The sequence below is a fragment of the Argiope bruennichi genome, chromosome 2, assembly GCF_947563725.1.
Source record: "Argiope bruennichi chromosome 2, qqArgBrue1.1, whole genome shotgun sequence".
Classification (NCBI taxonomy): Eukaryota; Metazoa; Arthropoda; class Arachnida; order Araneae; family Araneidae; genus Argiope; species Argiope bruennichi.
Window position 1 is genome coordinate 23,417,738 of NC_079152.1, and position 16,340 is coordinate 23,434,077.

At 28.1% G+C, this 16,340-nt stretch overlaps 1 protein-coding gene across 2 annotated transcripts in view; it reads right to left on the minus strand.

Annotated features, from left to right (window-relative positions):
• The window catches only part of LOC129991458 (apoptotic chromatin condensation inducer in the nucleus-like), a 55,201-nt gene that overhangs the window by 8,874 nt on the left and 29,987 nt on the right, over window positions 1–16,340 (minus strand). For both annotated transcript variants that reach the window (XR_008785839.1, XM_056098233.1), the window contains exons 9-14: window positions 13,329–13,392; window positions 6,918–9,037; window positions 6,501–6,546; window positions 4,221–4,275; window positions 3,782–3,897; window positions 2,922–3,030 (exon numbers count right to left, since the gene is read on the minus strand). Coding sequence is in view for 1 of the 2 variants with exons in the window: in XM_056098233.1 (XP_055954208.1) it covers window positions 2,922–3,030; window positions 3,782–3,897; window positions 4,221–4,275; window positions 6,501–6,546; window positions 6,918–9,037; window positions 13,329–13,392 (2,510 nt within the window). In the remaining variant the exon portion in view is untranslated. The remainder of the gene's footprint in view (window positions 1–2,921; window positions 3,031–3,781; window positions 3,898–4,220; window positions 4,276–6,500; window positions 6,547–6,917; window positions 9,038–13,328; window positions 13,393–16,340) is intronic.

Genomic DNA, 16,340 nt, shown 5'->3' on the forward strand with positions numbered 1-16,340 from the left:
AGTATTTAAATAAATGCACAAATGATTCACCTACTAACTATTTAAAAAAGTTAATATGTAATCTTAAATGAAAAAAATACTTTATTATAAATACTTAAAAAATTTTATGACTTTCTGGAATAATAAAATGTCTAACAACAGGAGGGCATGAGTTGGAAAATTGAGTTTGGGATGAGATTTAGTATAATGATACAATGTCTTTAGGATTTTCATTCGTTAAAATATTAAAGTGTTACAGCTAGCCGAATTTGAGAAAATGGCCCTCAGACTTTTAGTATAGCTTATATACTAATATTGCATCACTGTTCCTGAGCACTCGAAAGGTACAATGGTTAAGCCTCTGGCATAGCATTCATGAGATCTGAGTTCAGCCATGGACTAGTGTTACCCCCCCTTTTTTTTTCTATACAAAAATAATTAAAAATATGAAAGCATCCTTTTTTCTTTAAATATTCACTTAAACTAAAAATTTAAAGATGTTTCAGTTAATATGATACTTATTTTTGTATGAAAAAATAAATTTATTCATATAGTTCTTGAATCGTAATTTTTAAGTGTTAAAATACTTATGAATGTAATAAACAATAAATATTACTTTAAAAAACAATTTTTATTTTAAAATCATAATAAGGCTTAAATTTTTTAATCTTAATAACGATAAATTTTTTGATATAGTTCACCAAAGCTGTATTTATCTCTAATTAAAGAGAGATGTTGAAATTATTACAATTATATCAACAAATATTCTCATTATTAATAATCAAAAAGAAAAAGTAGAATGCAGATGGCAAGTTATGGATTTCATAAACGGATGGTTCAAAAGTTTTAATAACAATGTTAATGATATGCTTCTTTGTATTTGTAGAAAGACAAATATTTTTTGAAGGTAAATGAAATTTTCAAGTTTTGCAATTTTTTTTTTTTTTTTTTTTTAAATTTCATTTACTCACTGAATAATGTTTTCACAATACCTTCATTGTATTTACATAATACAATCTAACTTTAAAAATGCCTTTTAAGGATCAACAAATTTTATTTTACACTGATTAAGGCAAAAATATATAAAGGAAATTAATTTATAATTTGTGTAAACGAATATAATGAGCCATTTATGAAAATTGTACTAAGACAATGCATTCCAAATTCTTATTAATAACTCTACAAACTTTATGCTTTTAGGATTATCCTATTATATTTTGAAGATTTTTATTTATCATTTGCCCTGTGCTGATTTAAATTCAAAAACAAATAAATTGGGCAATGCAAAGAAGTGCCCACATTTCTATTGGCACTTTTTGTAAAATTCATAAACATACCCATATGGATTCAAACCGATTCCAGAGATCTTAAGGAGAGCACATTTAAGTACATTTCGGCCGATGCTCTGTATGTATTTAGTGCTGATTGGTCTAAACAGAAAGGCAAGTTATTATAAATCTTTTGAGTGTTACACCTTGTTTTTCAGCTAAATAAAAAATAGTGTAACTTTTTTTCAGGTGAATTCCTTTTTCTTAAAAATTTTTTTTAACAGATACTCACATTGGCCTTGAATAATATTAGTGTCAGAGAAAATGCGAATGATTATATGCTGAAGTATGCTAAATATTCTAAGTTTTTTTTAACCATGTTGCCTGCTTTTGCGAAGAAAGTTGTGCAAGGGAAGAAAGAATGCAAAGCAAGAAATAGGATTTAACTGGATTATCATCTATATTTGAGAGTGGGGAAGTATGAAATTGAGAAAAAGAAGGAAGACAATAAACAATGGCTTTATAAGAACCAATCTAAAATAAAAGAAGAAAGTATGACATATGTAGGAGTATATGGGAAGTTTCATGGTTTAGATTTGCCAATTGGAAGTATGTAAGTTATGTTAAGTGTTGTGAAAATTGTTCGCAAAGTGATATGAGAAATATTCGATGGAAGACTGAAATGTTTCTAAGCTACGGTAATTGAGTGGTACGATTTCTGAATGAAAGTATGTATTCATGTTTAAACGAGGGAAAATTGCAAGATTGGGGGAATGGGTAAGATTGTTAAGGTGCATCATAGTAAATGTGGGATGATGAAGCATGGAAGAGGCAGACACATATTCTATGAACGAAAGAAGATTTATATCTGTATGAATTTACATGGAGAAAAAGACATAACTACCATCTTAAGAACAAAATACTTAAAAAGCTTTCCTGTTAATACTACAAGTATCCCCCTTCCTCCAATGCCATATAACCATCTAAAGTATTGTATTGCAATTCTGATAGCGCAGCTGCCTTAGACATCAATGTATTAGGCTGCAGCTGTCTTAGAAATCAATGTATTAGGCTATCTTCATTTTAATTCATCATAAAAAGGAGGAATGATGAGAACTTTTAACATTAGGGTAAAATTCTAATTTTTCAATGGTTTGCTTATTGTAACATGTGGTTTGATAACTATCTTCTTATTGGCAAGGAAGACGTCTTCATATTATATATTATTCAACTAATTTTCATTTTTAAAATTACATTTTTAATTATTTAAATCCAAATTTAAAAAATCTTTTAAGATGTAAAAGATTTTCACAACTGTTCAGATTTAACAAATCTTAAACTGACATATTAAGTAATTATTCAGGTATTTATTTTCAGTTTAATGGCAATTACCCTAAGCAAGCTTTTAAAAATTGTCTTCTCTTTGCTCTGCAATACTCATCAATAAAGTTTTGCCATTTCCCCCTCCAATGTTTATAATTGAAGAGTAAATAATGATAAATCATGATAAATGTAATAAAATTTCAGTCTTTCTAAATGACTAAAGTTTTTAAAATTTTGACTTTTAGAATTGTTAGAAATTCATTCTGAATGATTTCACTTATGATCCTCTGATACATATTCAAATTCAAGGACAATCAACAATGTACACAATATTTTTGAAGAAATGATTACCTTCTTCTGGTTTGTTGACTGCTATTTCCATGTCACTTTCTTCCTTTGCCAGGGAGGCAGGTTCTTCAGGAGTAGGATCTTTTAGAAGCTTGAAATCAGGAAACCAGTTCTATCCAGAAGCATTATATGTATATTTAATTTCACTACTTTAAAGCAATACATTAAAGAATTTTTTAAAGAAAGGAAAGAATCGATGAGATTCATTCAAATTGTTGTATAGTTTTGATATATACATGAAAAATTTAATTTTTATCAGCAGAAGATTAAAATTTTTTTCTTCTCTTACAATTTTCACTGCAATTTATTTTTGGTTGACTAATTTTTTTAAATAAAATTATGTTTGGAACCATCTATGACAAAAAACATCCCATTTATTAACTATGCCATTCTTTAGACTTGTAAAAAAATGCCAAACCAGATATAAACATATGTTCATCCAAGACAGATACAACGAGAAGACACATCTTAGAAAGATCCTATACAAAATAAGTTTTATATATTATCGAGGTGAGCAATACAATTAGTAACTATAAATTAACTAATCAAAACAACGCATCTTAAATGTCAGAAGTGAAATCAACTTTGACAACCAATTATCTATTTTGGAAAATTTGGTACAAATAATAATCAACAAAAGTTATTCATTCTGTAAACTTCTTTGTTATCAATCATATATTGTTTACCTCATATTTATACAGCTGTGGACTTCATATTAAGCCAAGAGATATAATCTGCTTAAGCTACAAGATATTATTTCATTGAATTTGAATCTTTTTAAAATATAAAAATAGTTAATAATGCAAAATTTACATTAGCATATAAAACAGAGAAATAATGGCAAACAGAAAAAGTCAACCTACCTTTAATGAATCTGTAGAGATGTTTATTGTTGGTGTTTTCTGTGAAGAAGCTAAATTACCCCATTTGCTTCTTTTACTCTTAGGCTCATCATCAGATGTTACACTTTGACTGCGACCTATTAAAAAAAGAGAGGGAAGGTTAAACTATTCTGTTGTACTTGTGGTATCTCATTCACATTCAGGAATAACTAATACAAGCTTATTAAATCACATTATTTGACTTACATTTCAAGCCTATTGGAATATGAGCGAATATAGGAATTTAGATTACACAATTAGAATACACCAGAAAACTTATAATTTTATGAATTACTTATCATTATTAGGAATTACTCCAAAGAAAGTCTATGTTTATGATTTTACATAGCCAAAAATATATTAAACTAAGACCTTTTTGAAATACACAAGAACAGAAAAAAAGATTCAAGAATGAACCTACTTGATAAAGTAATCTTTCTTGAAACATACTGAATGCGAACAGGAGCACTGGAAGGCTGAAAAAAAAAATAAAATTTCTATTAAAATACTAGCTGGTACTTGGTGCGCTGCTGCCGCAGAAGAAATAATTTTGAAAATATCGTTTGAAATACAGTGGCTCAAAAAATTGAGAGTACGCCTTACTTTTACTTGATAAATCCGACTTTAAATATAAATAGCACATTACCGGGAAGTGCAAATTTGTTTTTATTTTTACACATAACAAATGGTTTAATTTAGAGTAAAAATAAAGAAAAATCAACGAAAAACTTCTAAACTGAAAAGTTTCAGAACCATTTTAAATAAACATACGCAGAATTTTGCCTCAAAAAATTGAGAATACACCAATGAAATTTGTGTAATATCTCGCATAGAAAGAACGTGTCAGTATTTAGTTGCATGTCTTTTGGCTTTTATAATGACCTCTAAACGTCGTGGCACCGATTCGACCCATTTTTGGTGGTATCTGAAGATATTTTACCCCATTCTTCTTGCACCACTTGTTTTAAATGGGCTTCGTTTCTAATTTTATGTGTGGCCCACAGATATTCAATGGTATTGATGCCGGGGTACTCTGGTGGTGGGTGTAACAGCTGTTTACAATGAAAAAGACACCATATTTTGATGTTACGTGGATTCTGTTTGCAGTCGCTGTCCTACTGAAAAATGAAATTTCCATCCAAACCCAAATTTTTAGCACTTTTCTTTAGATTGCTGCGGAATATATACAAGTAAATCATATCGTTTATAATGCCATCTATAAAAATTAAATTTCCTACCCTGGATGAAGCCATGCAACCTGAAATCATGACGGATTCACCATCATGTTAAACTGTAGGCCGTAAATTTTTTGGATCCAAAGCAGTATTAGGCTTTCTCCATACAGTACGATGGCTGTCACTGCCAAAAATGTTGAGTTTTCTTTCATTACGAAATATAGCGTTCTTCCAAAGGTTATTGGTCTTCAATTGATGAGTTTTTGTAAATTTCAAATGTTTTTTCTTAATTTGCAAGCTGATGAACGGTTTCTCTCTAACAATGCGACTTTTATACCCAGCTTGTCTAATAGCATTTCGCCCAGCTTCAGCACTTACACTTCTGGTATGATTCGAAAAGTTTATGTAACAAGTTGGATGAACCATATGGTCGCAACAATAAAAAGGAAAATGTTAAAAAATTGCGTTTAGATGGAAATTCCATTTTCTAGCAGGACAACGTCTCCAAACAGAATGCTCGTAACGTCAAAATATGGCGTCTTTTTCAATGTAAACAGCAGTTATCCACACCTCCACAGTACCCCGACATCAATACCATTGAATATCTGTGGGCCATACTCGAAGCAGTGGTCCAAAAAGAATGGGGTAAAATATCTTCAGATACCACCAAAAATTGGTCGAATCGGTACCACGACGTTTAGAGGTCATTATAAAAGCCAAAAGACATGCAACTAAATACTGACACGTTCTTTCTATGCGAGATATTACACAAATTTCATTGGTGTATTCTCAATTTTTTTGAGGCAAAATACTGCGTATGTTTATTTAAAATGCTTTTGAAACTTTTCAGTTTAGAAGTTTTTTGTTGATTTTTCTTTACTTTTACTCTAAATTAAACCATTTGTTATTTGTAAAAATAAAAATATGTTTGCACTTTTCGGTAATATGTTATTTTTATTGTATGTCGGATTTATCAACTAAAAGTAAAGCGTACTCTCAATTTTTGGAGCCACTGTAGATATCTTGCTTAAATAGGAATGATAGAAAGAATAATATTTATTTTGTCAACAATGAATACATTCACTGAAATTGAGCGATATATAGAGAAGTAGTATAAATAATATTTTATTTTTTGACTTTATTATTCAAGTATACTTTAAGGTAGACAATATTTTTTGTTTTTCCATCTTCAGCAAAAACAAATAAATTTTTCGCCTGTTCAATTTGCGAGCATCCAACATAAAACTGGTCATGTGAAAAACATGGATTTTCTACAGCAAAGTTTTATTGCTACGGTACAGCGTATAAAATACAAACAAGCAAAAATTCATATTTATATATTAGATATAATAATTGCACAATGCCTATAACCTTTGCATAAGCAATAAGTTGGCAAAATTTTATCATAATCCAATGAATGGTAAGGCAGTACATTAAATACGAACAAAAATTCATTTTTATATATTAGATTGATTGTAGATGCAAAAGATGTCTAAAAAATAAATTTAGTTTTGAAAAGTACATACCTCTTTCTGATTTTCTTCACCTGATTCAATAACTACAGATTTCTCACTGTAAAAGTTTTTATTTTATTATTATTTGTTTTGTAATCATGAGAATGAAAAAAAATTTAAGATTCAAAAAATTACTATAAGATTTATTATGAAGCCGCAATTTCTGAACGAAATAATTTCATGAAACCAACTAAGATGCATTCATTTGAAATGGAAAATGAATTACACCTGCTTTACCCAACCCTTTAAATATTAAAATATATTACACTCATATATATATGATTACTATTTAAGTAATTTTATCTCCACAAAGAATGTTTTTGAATTTATAAGAATAATTTTTAATATTTTTCTAAATACTGTAAAAATAAAGGAAAAAAAAAAAAAAAAAAAAAAAAAACCCAAAAAACAATCTAAAAGAAGACCTACCTTTTACTCTCTATTTCCTCTTTCTTGTTTTTAGAAGAAATAACAACATTATCTCGTTTTATTTTCAGTTTTTGTTTTATAGGTTCTTTTTTAACAATTGTAATGTTACCTTTCTTAACAGCACCAGGGATATCACTTTCAGAAACAATAGTTTTAGCAGGTTCTTTCTCATATTTAGCAGTATCCAAGGAATCAATATTTGTTTCATCAGAATGAATTTTAGATCTTTTTAGATCAGGGCTTTTTTCTCTACTTCTGCTTCTGGAATCTCGACCATCCACAGAACTTTGACTCTCTTGCCTCACGCGTTTGGTTAATGCAGCTGAATCTACACTTGATTCATCTGTACTCTCTTTTGCAATACGAACTGGAGAACTTTCTTGACTTTTACTTCTTGTAATCTGGTTATCATCTGAGCTTCCACTTTCAGGTTCCTTTTCTTGCCCACTTGTCTTTGATGAAATAACAGAGTCACTAGTTGATTCATTTGGTTTATGTTCAGAAGGACTTTGTTCACGACTTATACTTCTGGACTTGGGACTTTTCGATTCTTCTACAGACATACGAGTTTCTTTAGTATCAATATGTGATTCAGATTTATGTTTAAGTTTGTTTTGAGGAGGACTTCTCTCCCTACTTCGACTTCTAGACCCATCTGAACTTTCACTTCTTTTTGCTCTAGATGTTTTAACCAAATTAGTAGAATCCACATCTTGTTCAAGTGACTTATTTTTTGAGGTTATATTAACTGGACTGCTTTCTCTACTTCTATTTTCAGAGCCTTCATCTTCTGAACTTTTATGCCTGTGCTCTCTTAATTTTTCAGTCGCATCCTTTGAGAAAGTTAGCGATTCATTTAAGTCTTTTTTCGATTTCTTTCTAGTTGAATCATCATCACGAGAAGGACTTTTAGGAACTTTATCACCATCTAAAACCTCATCTTTATGGCTTGCTTCCTTTTGCTTGTCAGATTTTTCAGCTAACTTATTTTTAGATTTTTTCTGAATAGGACTACTATCCCTACTTCTACTTCTTGAATTCTGATCACTCTCTTTGCTTTTCCGTCTCCCATACTTGCCAGTTACTGAAGATTCAGAATGATCATCTGATCTATCAATAAGTTTCTTTTTAACTGGACTTCTACTTCTAGAGCTTTGAGTTCCCTCTGAACTATCACGGTTACGACGTCTATTCTTCTGCCTTGCAGAATGTCGTTTTCGTTTTGAACTTTGTGATGGACTTCTATCAGAACTTGAGCTGCTAGATTTGTCACTTTCGGAGTCACTCTCTTTTTTTACTCTTTTCCTTAATTTAGATTCCTTGTATTTATCTTTCCTTTTTTGAATTTCTTCCTCAGAGTCGGAGCTATGATCACTTTTACTATCATTAGATACTGATTGTGATTTTTTACGACTATGAGTAGCTCTGCGCCTTTTAGATTCAATACTAGATTTACGAGTTTTTCGGTCATTTTCTTTTGATAGTGATCGAGAATCTCTGCGATTGCGAGACACTTTACGAGTACCTGAATCTTTTTCATACTTTCGAGTCCTTCTATCCTTTTCTTTCGATCTCGACCTAGAATCTCTATAACTGCGACTATCCTCCTTTAACTTATGAGCCCTCTCTTTGGATTTTGACCTTGAATGCCTACGAGGTGGAGAATCTCCACTTGACCAACGAGATCTTTTCCTCTCTCTGGATTTTGATCGAGAATCTCTACGAGTAGGCATATCAACTTTAGACCTTCTTGTTTTTCTATCACTTACATGAGCTTTAGATCTTGAACTTTTATGGTCATTTTCCATCTTTTTAGTTTGAGATCTAGATTCTAACACCTTAGAATCATCAAAATTGGATTCTTTTGATCGCTGTGTGAGCTCATCTGATCTTTCATTTGAATCATTGTCTGGATTACATAATTTCTCAGAGGGATCCTCTTTTGAATCTTTCTTTTCAATACTTTTTTTGCTTCTCTTAATATCAGCAGGATCTATTCCATTTGAATGAGTTTCTTCTGTATTATTTACAGATTCACTTTCAACGGAATCAGATGTAGACTTAGATTTCACATTCCCAGGGCTTTCAGGTAATTGAATATCCATAAGAGAATAAGGCACCTATATTGAAAAGGAGATAAATAATTTATTCTTTCAGAATTTATTACAATACATCTTTGGTCAATAATTTAGATAACGCAAGAACATTAACATTTTTAACAGACCTTCCTGATTACAGAAGGAGTACAAAAATAATTTCCATGACAATCGTATTAAAACAATGCAAATTTCTAATTGCATTTCTTCTTAATTTTCTGGAGGAAAAAATAAATTAAGATAGAACAAATAAAATATAACAGTAAGCTTAACATAAGAATCATACAAAACATGTTCATAAAAATACTTTTATATAGATGAAAACTGTATTTAAATAATTTATCTTTAAAATTATTTAATATAAGAAAATGCAGGATGAGTATATTTTGATAATTTAGGAGACAAACATGAATCAAAGTTTGCCATATCCAGGCATGTTCTTGAAATTATCTATCTTATCTATTCTATCCAGCATAGATATTTAATCAGGAAGTAGGTCACAGTATAACAAATACAGCATAATTTTATTTATTACAATACTAGTTGTCCGAGATAACCAGCTAACTCACTGAGAATATAGATTACATTTTTTTTTTATTTCAGAAAAATTCTTTATATATAATTTCACATCAATGATTCCACTAAGCTGAAATTAATGCCATGTTATTTTAAATGCTTTGCTTAGGTTTTATTATTGTGTACATGAAGGCATCTAATGGATACAGTTCCATAATATTATAAGTACTATTAAAAACCCAAATACTCGGTTCATATATCTTTTCAATTTTGCATTACTGTAAATTACACAAAAATACTTCTTTAGCTTTCAACTATGTAAATTACATGATTAAAAATTTAATGAAACAATGAAAATGGTTTATATTTCTATACAACAATATAACCAATAGCTGAAAATTATTTTTTTTTATTGCCAAATTTTGAAGAAATCAATATGACTACAAAATAAGCAGAGTTAAAAAGACCCCCCCCCCAAAATTTGTAATTTCATTTTTGGGCAATAATATTTTTAAAAGTTATCTAAAAAAGTCAACATTTTGCTTAATTTTTAATTAATTAAAATTCTAATGTAAATGGGTAATTCGAACGTAACTATGCAGTCACATTTCTGTAATCCAAATCGCAAACTTTGAGGTCAAACAATCTGGCAGCAGAGCGCCAGCATGCACACACATTTTTATTATTAGTAGAGATGTATTGTTTCTCCAATCAATGCAAAACTGAGCTACAATTCTTATTAAGTATATTTACAAATATATGATCAAGTATGAACCTTAATTTATCTATTTAGAAGTCCCCTTTGGCGATCAGCTGGCTTAGCTGGGAAAAATTGTTTGTGCTCAATTTTCTTATAACTTTTATACATAATTTAATATTCACTTTTCCTATAACAAAGTATTTTTAAGCATCAAATTGTGATAGATATTAAAGACCAGCTATTTTAAAAATCTTACACTTCTGCTTAGTATATTCATCATATTTCCATTAGTAAATTCTATAATAGAATCCATATTCCAATTAAAAATGTAATTTCTGAGAAATTATCTTCAAATTATTCCATGGTGATAAGTACTTTAACTCCCCTCCCCTCATATAAAATGTGCAAATGATAAGCAAAAATGTTCATTAACTTTTACCATAGAATAAAATTGCACGAATAAATATTTAAAAAAAACAGCATCAATGAAAATGGCTTAAATTTCACTACAACTATGGAAATTATCGTTGAAAATTATACATAAATTTATATTAAAAGCTGGTAGATCTAGATCAAACAGTGTGATCTATATAGTAGTAACAAATATATTCTCCTACATTATAAATAATGAACTTTTATTATTGTTCTTTTAACTTCAAATATTAAGAATATATTATTTATTTAAGCATTATAGCATGCCTGACACACTTTCCTTGTTTTGTTTGCACTCTATTAAAATGCTTGTCCAATTACTAAAAAGTTTATAATTTAGATGATTTGAAACAAGCAAATTGAGAAATATTATACAACAAGAAATCATTAAGTATTTAAATACCTCTAAGCTATATATGATGTTTACACTTTATTAAAATGCTAAGAAATTTAGTGTTGCATTTTTTTTTTGGTGAACCTAAAAAGAACTAATCAACATATAAATTCATTATTTTGGAATAATTTAATCCAGATAAGCAGTACAAAGGTAACATTTAAGGATAGATTTGATAAAATCATTCAAATGCCATAATATTCATGTTTAAATATAATCAAAATCATAAAAAAAAAAAAAATATCCCTCTCTGTTTACAACCTTTCTTGTTGGGGGGGGGGGGAATTACTAAGCAGCTAATTATTGTAGCTTAGTCTTTTAAGACCTGGTATCCAGACTCTGAACAGCTGTTATCTATTTAATAATCAATGAAATTATAAGCTACTTTTTAATTAATTCTCTACTTTCATAAATAATAAAATACAGAAAGGATCAACATTATAATTTTTGACATCTTTCACAGGAAAACTATTTTAAGATTATTAACCCCCAAAATTGAAATTTCCATTTATTATATCAAATACTGAAATAGAATTTAAGTACCATGAAGAGTTTCAAATTAATCAAAATGTTGCAACAAGATACACCATAAAAATTTATTTTTAATCCAATTTCATAATTTAAATTATTTCTGAAGAACAGTAATTGCAAATGGAGAAATATGTTTTAAAAATTTTAATTTTAGTAAGCATATAGGATCTATTAAATATTATAGTTCTGTTGGCATATTGTGTAGACAAAAGTAATTCAACTGTTCCATGACAAATTAAAATTTGTTGAATCAAAATTTTATACAAGGAATTGAAAGTCAGAATTGTAATCTCAGTTGTAGCTTTTATTTCTGTGAAGTAGAGTTTGTAGCAGATACTATCAAATTTTAATTCTATAATTAGAAATAAGTTGTAGTGATCAATTAACAGGCAAAACCATCTAACTAATCACTATATTCATTAAAATTTACATAACAAATTTTATTAAAACCAAAGAAATGCAATTAATCTTTCATTAACTATAAAAAATTAACTATGTTCTAAGAAATACTTGTTGGATGATGTAGTTTTAGAAACCAGGAATGAAACCATACATGAAGTGCATATTTTGATTATTCATTTCAAAGAAATATATTTTATTCATTAAAAAATACTTTCCTCAGAGTTTTCACAAATTTATTAAATTAGTGTAGCTGACTGACCAAATACTGGTTACAAAATTGTCGAAATCATATCAGTTCCTAATATTTTTAAGACATTTTAGAAATAACATGCATTTTACTCTTATTTATCATTTTTTTAAATCAAAGTAACATTAACACATGCATCATTTTCTTGAACTATCCATCAAAACACTACATTGGTAAAATTATATAAATTAATTTCTTAAAAAAATTAATTTTAGAGAATATAATTATAGATAACAGAAATGATTAATAATAAATAGTTCTTCAATTTTTAATAGATTAGAAAAAATCTAAAATTTCATCCATTATAGTTTCGGAAAAAACAAATAGGGGAGTATAATATGAAAATACTTCATGAATAATTCCTTAATTCTTGCACTGTTTAATTTTTGAGAATGGTACCCAATCTATACTTCTTTAAAACATTTACTATTAAAAATCAAATGCATACGTATCATTTCTTGGCAAATGATAGGACAAAATGTAGAATTTATAGTTACCAAATTTCATATTAAATATTTTAGAAAATGGGAATGCACACCTTAGAGTGTTTTTTGAGATTTTAATTCAGTAAAAATTAGAAACAAAAATTTTGACATTTTACTGCAAGACCTGAAGAAAATATTGCAACATAAAAATAATTTTTATACTATTTTAAAAAACTATCTTGGTAATAATAACAATTTCTCTGCTGTAAATCTTTCCCATGAATTTAATAATTTTTTTCAACAACATTTTCCATCATTGTAAAAAAAAAAAAATTCAAATCAATTTCATTGTTTATACCAAAGTATAAAGAGTTTAATATTAGGTGACAGATGGAATTAAAAAAAAAAAAAAAAGCAAAGCATAACCAAAATCACAGGTCTAGGATTTCTACAATAATAAGAGAAAAATGCTTATCAAAATTTAAAGTTAAAACCATTAAGACCAAAGATTTCGTTAAAGTTTTTAACAAATAATTGTGGCCATGTAGCAGAGATCAAGGGTGACCAGAATGTACAATATAAATTTATTGGAATGATAATCTACTTTTAGAATACTATATTTAAAATCAACAGTATTGTTTTTTAGAGGCCAGAAGGTGGATACTTACAGTGGAAAATTGTGTAGCTGGTTCCATCTCAGGCAACGGTATAGATTCTGGAGAAACTATTTCTCTATTAAAAAAAAAAAAAAAAAAAACAATGTTTAATATGTTTAGAGACTGAAATTTAACTTAATAAAACAGTCAAAATTGCATAGGTTTCTACACAAAGTACAATGTCACTATAGTTTTTATGACAAAATACATAGTCACTGTTGTTTTTATTTCAATATAAAGCATATCTAGGTAAATACAAAACAAAGTACTTCAAATACATAAAATGTACATTGTTCAGTTAAGAGTAATTACTTCATGTAAATATTCAATTAAAAAAAATTTAAATCAAAATCTATTTTTATTAAAAAAAATCAAAATCTTATAAATAGGAATAAGTTAGACATCAAACTTTTAATTGCTTTCCTTAGCTTTCTATATAACAAACATAAACCCTAATTTGACATATTCTTAAACACAAACTATATTAAAACACCGATACTAGCTTTCAACAAAGAATTTATCAAATGTACTGATACCAGCGAAGATTGTTTCTCAAAAAGACTTTGAAATCAAAAGAACACATGAAATAAATAAAGGTGGATTAAATAATAAAAATATATAAATAAAAATAGTTTTGCAATTTTGACGACATTTTCTGTACCGTTAAATTTTACAAACCGGTATCACGCTAAGGATAGACGTGTTATTATATCACAATTTTATATAAAATGGATTATATTTTATATCAATATTATTTTGAAGAACATAGATTACTGTGTGGATAAATAATTTACCTTTACTAAAATTAATCACGAGGAAGAAATACAATAATACAGGCCAAATGTATAGCAATTCACTTCGCGTTCTTCTTTCTTGCTATGTACTGCAGTTATGTAAATACAGTTACAGTTAAGTTTTCCCAAATATCGATATGTCATTAAATATTCGGAGGAAAAATAAAATTTTAGCAATTTCAAAACAATATTTCATAACAATAAGGAATTAAAAGTTTTATCCTAAGAGGAATTTTATTAAGTTTCCTATAAAAAAAAATATCGCTCTCGGTTCAGAAACGCCAACTGGTCATTAATGACTTACAAAAAATACGTCATACGAAAACAGCGCGTAAAATAAACATGGATCAAACACAAACATAATGCAACGCAGAGCATTAATGATAAGAAAAGGCGTTATTACCCACAATAAAAAAAATGATATTATTCAAGGCAAATTGCGGAAACTTCTGCCTGTAACGCATCGATCTAACATGAGTTTTGCAAATAAAATTACGTAAAGGTGACCTTTTCTAATTTTCAAGACAATTTTTGCAAATTCTTATTTAAATTATTTTTTTATTGAATTACGATTTTTAATTATATGTTGCACAATACGCTATTATACTGATTTTTAATTTTGTATGAACCATAAAATAATATAAGTATTTTAAATAGATAATTTGGATTTTCCACATAAGAATGTTTGCGAAACAACTACAATTAATTTCCCTTACTGATCGAAAACGTTATTTTGGAAACTCAGAAGCATTTCGTAATTTAACGATAATTTCGCTAGGAACAAACATTTCAACACAATATTTTTCATAATTTTTTTTTATTTATTTAAATTTCAAATGGAATTCTGGCGAATTTAATTCCCAAACATTCATTTTTATCAGGCAATAAATCAAAATATCTAGCAAAAATATTTGAATCCTTAGGAAATACTAAGAAAATTTTTTTTTTTTTAGTTTAATGTTTTTTTTTTAAACTAGATAATTTTATTTCAAAACTCAACAAAATCATAAAAGTTAAATACAACGCAAAATGCATGTTTTTTCTTTCCAATAAATAAAAAGTTATTTATTTTGAAAATTCTAACTTTGATATTTTGCATTATACCATAAAAAAACTATTTCAGCATTTTGCATTATATCATAAACTATTTTAACATTTTAAATTATATCATATACAGGGTTTTTGATATATTAGACATGAGCTCTCAGCTGTTTCATTTTTAACCTGAAGACAAGATGCATAGTTTATGAGGGCTATGACAGCAAACTTAAGCGCGAAAACAAGAATAAAGTAAATTTCACTGCAAAATGAATTAACTTTAGTATCCTACTAATGCTAGATAAAATGTCCAAAATTTTCTAAAGTTAAAGCTTATGGGATAAGAAAAATCACCAGGGTAAATTTGTCTTCCCATTTAAAAATAATGACAACTCTGTCAATCAAGATCTGCCAACCTTTCCATCCCATATCAACCAAGCTAAAACCCAAACAACCTTGACCACTAACAAAGACAACGATATAAACAATATTAAATAAATAGTGTCACTCCTTATTGAAATCAGGTCAAAAGACAATCTCTGCCAACATAAAAAATATCTCAAAAATTACTGTACAACTACAAGCAGTAAAAGTCCCAATGATGTGATTTATATTTATGTTAACTCTATTAAAAACAGCATTGTTACTTTAAATTAAACATTGCTGTCATTTCCTATTTGAATCCTTATGTAATTATTGTAATAAAGAAACTGAATTATTTTTATGGATTAAAGAACTACTCTGGTACATTCATACTGTTGACTGATAGCCACACCACACCAATATGACTGTGAAACTACTGATCTTATTATGTAAACTTCCTTCTTCTTTACCCACCCCTTTTCTTATAAAACAATAATCATTGCACATTTTCTCCATAATTATTGTTTTTAATTTTCAAAGGCATTCCATATTTATCACGTACTTAAACTTTTATGCTCATCGCCTTAACAATTGCAAGGTTATGGAGGTTAAGAATCTTGAATATTGACAATTAATTTGAATATTAACTGAATTTGCACAATCTATATAATATTTGAAAACATTTATTATGATTTAATCTAAAATTAGTTTACAAATAATTCTTACTTCAAATTTTATTTGATAAACATTTCCATCACTTAATACAAATGAATGTGTGCAGAAAATAATAAATATCTGCTTAAGAAATGGCAGTTTTTTACCTGATGGT